The sequence below is a fragment of the Paralichthys olivaceus genome, chromosome 4 (assembly GCF_024713975.1).
Source record: "Paralichthys olivaceus isolate ysfri-2021 chromosome 4, ASM2471397v2, whole genome shotgun sequence".
In the NCBI taxonomy this organism is placed as follows: domain Eukaryota; kingdom Metazoa; phylum Chordata; class Actinopteri; order Pleuronectiformes; family Paralichthyidae; genus Paralichthys; species Paralichthys olivaceus.
In genome coordinates this window covers 15,211,765-15,218,373 of record NC_091096.1, presented here as the reverse complement: position 1 = coordinate 15,218,373, position 6,609 = coordinate 15,211,765, and the positions used below count along the sequence as shown (strand labels likewise).

Sequence of the window (6,609 nt, the reverse complement as noted above, 5' to 3'; positions counted from 1 at the left end):
CAAACAGCTAAAGTGCAAATATGAGATTTAATTAATTATGAGGTATTTAGGCCTGAAAATGAAATAAAACGCAAAACACACGCAAATGTTAATATTTGTGTTTTTGAGGCTTGTTGCATTTGTGTGTGTGTGTGTGTGTGTGTGTGCGAGAGAGAGAGAGAGAAAGAGAGAGAGAGAGAGACCGACAGAACCTTTCCTGTTGCGCTCTGTACCTCCCATTACGGTATTCATCATAAAGCAGTGACGTGACGTAACAAGAAAGCGACGCGCATCCATTTGTTGTTGTTCTCAGCGGGAACTGCAGTAACTGACGTGAATGGATATTTCTATTGAATCCCAGTGAGCAGAGAGCAGACTGGTTGTGTTTGCGGTGGATCTGTGTGTTCGTGTGTGCGGCAGATGATTTCCTGCTCGTCCCGACAGAGACAGACATGTTCCACAACAGCTCCCAGAGAAAGTACTGGATCTTCCACCATGAGGACGAGGTGGAGCACAGGAGATGTAAAGCGAACCAGAAGGTCCGCAACAAGATACTAGAGAGTGTGAAGGTAAAGAAACATCTGGATGATACAACAACACCATGAGATCACAGTTTAACTCACCTGCCCCTCTCTCTCTCTCTCTCTCTCTCTCTCTCTGTGTGTGTGTGTGTGTGTGTGTGTGTGTGTCAGCACGGGGTCAGTGACTCCATGTTTCTGGAGCGTCATGAGGAAGACGTGTTATTCAGACATTATGAGAAGAGGCTGCTGGATTTCTGCAACATGTTCAAACCTGTCATGCCCAAGTCTGTGGTGGTGAGTAACATGGTGCTTTCTTCTTCATCTTCATCAGAACAATGTGACCTCACAGGACATGTAGTAAACGTGTGTGTGTGTGTGTGTGTGTGTGTGTGTGTGTGTGTGTGTGTGCGTGTGTGTGTGTGTGTCCTGTGCAGGGTACAGCCGTCATGTACTTCAGAAGATTCTACCTGAACAACTCCATCATGGAGTACCACCCTCGGATTATCATGTGAGTAGTGCTGATCATGACAGTAGCAGAAGTGTTTGGAGAAACAAAAGTGCACTGAAAGATAAGTCTGAGTTTAGTGTGTAAACATGATGCAGCACTTCCAAATTTTTGATCTGCTAATGAGTATTGGAAAAATGAGTGTTCATTTTCCTGACAGATAAAAAACACGCTGATACGAGCATCAGCATTTATGTTTTTCTTTTATATTACTGAATAAACAAAGTTGAAAAATGTGCATTCAAGTTTTAGGCTAAAAAAAGTTTATTTTCTTAATTCAAGTTCTAAATATTTGGTTGTGTTTTCATTAAAATTAAAGTTATTTGGATTAACATTTATGAGTAAACTAAAATATCAAGCCTCAATAACATTTATTTGTCATAATGGTTTGATATCGATCTGCTTCCACTTATTGACATTTTCTTTAAATATCTACACAGGCCGATTTTTTGATACTCCCTAACATCAGAATCTCCACCGGGCCTCAGAAATCCTTATCAGTCGGGCTCTGCTTGTTATTTTACCCCGTGTACTTTTAACCCAAGAACATGAAGTGATACTATCTAGTCTGTTTAACAGTTTAATATGAAGCTGGCTAATTTATTTTATATTTCCCCATTAATCCAGACTGATCTCACTGTTGAATGGAGAATTAGACTTTTCCTCTTTGAATTTATAATATTAATCTATTGTTCAAGCTTGTTCTTACCAGTGTAAATACTGTACAACCTATAACAAAGTCACCTTCTCATTTCAGGCTGACGTGTGCATACCTCTCCTGTAAGGTGGATGAGTTCAACGTGTCCAGCACCCAGTTTGTGGGGAACCTTGTGCAGGAGAGCCCAGCAGGACAGGAAAGAGTCCTGGAGCAAATCCTGGAATACGAGCTCCTGCTAATCCAACAGCTCAACTTCCACCTGGTGGTCCACAACCCCTACAGACCCATGGAGGGTCTGCTCATCGACATCAAGGTGGGGGGGGGGGCGGGGGCCCTTGAGAGCTTTAGATGTCACTTTTGAACACACAAACACCTTTGATAGCTCAGGTCGTGGTTCAGATTATTTGTCATATCTCATGGTAATTATTTCCCCCACATTAAATCCATCCCTCAGACTAGATACCCCACTCTGGAGAATCCAGAGTCACTGAGGAAGAGTGCAGACGACTTTCTGACACAGGCCACCATGACAGATGCAGGGCTGCTGTTTCCCCCGTCTCAAATCGCTCTGACAGCTATTCTGAACAGCGCTTCGAGAGCCAGTCTCAGCATGGAGAGGTGGGTCATTTGTGCTCATGTTAAAGTTTATTAGAATTTTTGTGTTTCCTCCCCTTGGATAAAAATCAGCAATTGAAAAAAATAACTGCAAATAGCCACATGCAGATAATGTTACTTAGATTGGTTTCAGGTATATGTGATATTTGTGGTGTGTAATATGTGAGGAAATATATCCCTGAAGTTATTTTGTTGTCTGTATGTAACACCAGAGTGTCAGTGATTTTAAGAGTTAATGTGTGATTCCTCATTTTCAGCTACCTGACTGAATGCCTGGGACTGAAAGGGGACAAAGAGTCTCTGTCAAAGATGTACGAGTCAATGAGACGTGAGTAAACTGCACCTTCAACCTGACACCACAGGATGGCGATATTGAGCTACTATTATTTTACTGCCTCACAATTAAATAAATAATAACTACAATTACTTATTTCAAAATATTTTTCAAAAATGACATTTATTTATATCATGAGACTTTTATTTCCATTCTCATATGCAAATGCAAGGACGTGGTTATCTTCAGACCAAAGCAATGGCACCAGATGATAGGCAGATACCTTGTGGATTCATATATATTTATATTCTGCTATATTTATTGTCATATATTTTTATTTCAGGGTTTATTCCATAGCCATATTTATTTATCTATTTATTTAATTTTGACGTAAACAGCATTCCATACACACCACAGGTCTGAAGTGAGATTTCAAATCTTTTTTTTTTCTCTCTCTGCCGCTCCAGGGATGAAAACCCTCCTGAAGAAGTATGAACTTCCTAAAATGGAGGAGGTGAATGTTTACAAACAGAAGCTGGAGAGGATTCACGCTGAATTTGGTATTTCAAGCAAGTAAGGAGAAGTGACCAGCATCATCTTCTATCTACCTCTTTATAGTGGCGTCATTTCAGCAGCATTAGAAGTTTCAGAGTGATATTATCATTATATGAATTTCTTTACTCCCACAACAAAAGGATCGACTCCACTTTTCTGTCGTATGTAGTAACAGTTTTATTTTAGCCAGGTCGTCGTATCTAAGATGCAAAAGGTTCAAGGTTCAGTATCAGGTAGAAAAATAAAAAGGAACACGTCATCATCAGCCGTATGAAAGACAGAAAGGAAGAACAACAGCACACCACATTCCTGCCTACATCATCCATACCTTGAAGCACAGCTGATAATTGGTATTGCTGATGGAGACTTTTAGGCCTGTTGGTTAATCGCGCGTCTGTCGCCAGTTGTCCGTTTACACTTGGTGAGGTCGGTGAGGTCCGTGGTATCTTTAAGTGCAGCTACAGTAAACAGTCTGGTAAACTCTTGAGCTATGACAGGCACAGATTCAGACTTTGCAGCTGTTTGAGTCGTCAGGAGGCACGCGAGGTCCCTTCACGGGCCAGACGCTGATTTATCTGTGCGTGGCACGACTTCTCTGGGTGGATATGAAAACAGACGGTGCTGTGGTGAAACCCACATGTGATGGCGGGAGAGAGACTGCAAATGCATGAAAGCTTAGAGGGAGTTCAGGTGATGTTTGTCACAGCAGCATATACAGTATGTAGGCCCACACACTATAGAAGGATCCATCAAGGTTAACACATGCACAGGAAAGGTTACACGTTATCTCCTAAGACTTTTAGACTATGTCTCGTTTCTCTTCAGCTATAATCATAGAAAAACACCTTTTTATTTCTATACACGTCTAAGTATATATCAACAAACAAAGCACTTTATAAAAATGTAACAAGTGGTTCCAGTGCTGCGTTCATACACAAAGGTGGTGGAAATGGTCGGGAGGAAGAGCTCTTCGCAAACTCTGGGTGATGTAGGATGGGGTGGCGTGAAGAGAGGAAGTTAAGGCTTGTGTCGTCTTGGAGAGAGGTGCTATGTTTAAAATTCCCTGATGACGGCAGAAAAACGCTACTTCAATGCTTTGGATTTCCTCCCCCTCTTTAATGTGTCCGAGTTTAGTCCAAGGAACGCAGCGGCTGACTTGAGTCTTGGAGTCTTCCTGCTCCACGTCAGCCGCCAACCGCTACTCGTCAAACTTCTGAGGGAGGAGTGGCAGGCATACCAGGATTAAAAATAAAAAAAATAAAAAGTTCAGACATCTCTGCAGTTCACTGTAACTCAGGTCCATCTTCATGCTCGTGTGTGACGAGGCGTCAAACTTCAACAAACACTGTCGGTGTCTGAAGCATTTTGGGAAGGGCTTTGGAAGGACAGTATTCAGATATGCAGCAAGTAGATTTCTCGTGGAGAACGGCCATATTGCGTCAGAACTGCCAGGAAATCTAGGCCACATGCTTATAAATACAAACTGACTTTAATCTTCGGTTGGGGACCTCACTTTGGCTGGCTGTGTGGTCTGACTGCCACAATCTGACTCTCAGGAGGAAATCCGTTAAACTCACATTACCTGGATGGCAGCAGCCAGTGACATGATGGTGCACTCTGTCCTGTAAAATAAAGTGGAGGCGTTTGTAAAAGGCACATCTGAACAAATCACTGAATTCTGGTGTATATTAGAATACTGATCTGTCAATATGAAACTAACCCTACGTGATTAACTAGTCTACATGAAATGAAAAAAAAATAGTCACAGGAAACTACAACTACTGATGATTATCATGAAGGTGTAGTGGACACTAGATACCACTCTACAACTAAATGAGTGTTGGTAATGGACTTCAGGGGTTGGTCACAAACACTGAAAATATGGAACACAGTTCACCAACAATTACAGCTTGCAAAGACAACTTCACAGATTTCTCTAATATTCAGATTCTCAGTACAAATATATTTGTGTTGCAGCAAACGAAAGAGAGGATATGAAGAAGACGGCCACGTAGCAAAAGAACCACGTTTGGCAGAAGAGGTAAGAACATTTGCTCAACAACAACATTTGCTCCAGTGTTTAAGGACTTCTTGTTAAATTCTCCCTGAATGAGCTAAACCTTTGTTTCGTTCCAGGAGTGGACAGATGAAGACCTGATATGAGCTCCATGCGGCTGTAGAATTTCTACTTACTTCCAGTATTGAGCTGCCAGTGACCAAAACACAATGATGTCTCAAACAGTTTGCAAGTGTTCATGTCATTTACTTTCCCACATGACACCGCAGTAAATCATTTGTTCTACGTAAAGAATAAAGATATTTTTCTACAAATTGTGTTTCTGTGGATTTAAGTCAGAATGGTGAACTAACTAACAGAATGTATCACATTATACTACTTGCATGTTTCTCCACCTTCGTCAGGGGACAATGAAGGAGTCTGTAATCTACTTTACAAAAACGTTTAATAAGTGCATGCATGTCTGATACAGTCTGTACTATTCAATTTTTTTTTACTGTTGTAAACACTTTCATTTTACTTGGTTTCTCTGATTATGTGTCTTGTCTGGCATTCAGAAGCTTAAAAAAAGGCTTAACCAAATAATCCAAAAAAAATCAAACAGGGAATACAATCGGAAGGAGAAAAAAAAAATTCAGCTCATCTCTCTTATATACTCATGATTCCAGCAAGAGAATTTATTCTTAATATAAAATAACCATAGTTTTCTGAAAGACTTTGTTCCAATCTAGAAACCAATGAAAGAAAAAAAAGAAAACAAATAGACAGAAATGCAAGTTTCAGCACTTTGCGCATGTTGTCACATCCTTAAAATAAATCAGTCACTAATTACAGTATAAAAAGCATTAACGCTCATAATCCAGTTACCAGAAAAAAGGAAGGGGGGGGGTGAAAGGACTAGCTTCTTCATGTCAGTTTTCGCATATTGAGCCAGGTGAGGGGGTCAGGGGTAAACTTTGGCAACCTGTGCTATCAAAACACAGCGGGTACACAGACACCTTGAAATTGTGATATTTGGCCCTTGTGGCGAAGGGAATGAAATGTACCCAAGTCAGAATCATAGACAGAGTCTCTGAAGGAAAAGTAGCTCCTGTGCATACAGCTGTCAGTCACTGGCGCAAGTGATTTGTTTCTTTTTGTTTTAGGTACTGCATCAGTTGTACTCAGGCGCTGTTGTTGCATAGCTCTCTTTGTGGTGAACGGGACAAGATGGCAGGTGGGTGGAGATGGGCGGGACTATCGGGAGGAGGACATGATGGAGGGTGGTGGTGAAGGAGGGGTTGCCATGGTGATGAGGGTAGAGCATGCTCGGTCTCCTCTGTGCTGCACTCCGGTGGAGGAGACTTGACGTGAGGATGGGAGGATGAGAGGAGAGGAGGAGAGCAGTACTACCTGTTGCTGTTGGACATGGCATACTGAGTCTGCTTCTGCTGGAGGAGCTCTGTGATGGCCAGCAGCTTTTTCAACACATGCTGCAGAGAGGAG

General features: G+C 41.6%; 2 protein-coding genes across 5 annotated transcripts in view; one reads left to right on the top strand and one right to left on the bottom strand.

Moving 5' to 3' along the window:
• Positions 1-239: 239 nt before the first annotated feature.
• On the top strand, positions 240-5,438 carry ccnh (cyclin H). The gene is made up of 9 exons (XM_020093879.2): positions 240-548; positions 672-794; positions 935-1,008; positions 1,763-1,976; positions 2,118-2,281; positions 2,536-2,606; positions 3,020-3,125; positions 5,085-5,148; positions 5,244-5,438. Exons 1-9 carry the CDS (start codon positions 432-434, stop codon positions 5,268-5,270), a joined length of 960 nt encoding a protein of 319 aa, XP_019949438.1. The 5' UTR covers positions 240-431; the 3' UTR covers positions 5,271-5,438.
• rasa1a (RAS p21 protein activator (GTPase activating protein) 1a) overlaps positions 4,536-6,609 on the bottom strand; it is a 25,959-nt gene continuing 23,885 nt past the window's right edge. For 3 of the 4 annotated variants that reach the window (XM_020093878.2, XM_069523887.1, XM_069523886.1), the window contains exons 25-26: positions 6,517-6,596; positions 4,536-4,729 (exon numbers count right to left, since the gene is read on the bottom strand). In XM_020093878.2, coding sequence (XP_019949437.1) covers positions 4,681-4,729; positions 6,517-6,596 — 129 coding nt within the window. In that variant the 3' untranslated portion in view covers positions 4,536-4,680. Of the gene's footprint in view, positions 4,730-5,552; positions 6,597-6,609 lie in introns of those variants that run through there. The other variant, XM_069523885.1, reaches the window with a different exon arrangement.

Coding starts and splice junctions, on each gene's coding strand:
- ccnh (XM_020093879.2), top strand. CDS start 432: ATGTTCCACAACAGCTCCCAGAGAAAGTACTGGATCTTCCACCATGAG. Junction 2,282..2,535: donor GCCAGTCTCAGCATGGAGAG/GTGGGTCATTTG, acceptor CCTCATTTTCAG/CTACCTGACTGAATGCCTGG. Junction 2,607..3,019: donor GATGTACGAGTCAATGAGAC/GTGAGTAAACTG, acceptor CTGCCGCTCCAG/GGATGAAAACCCTCCTGAAG.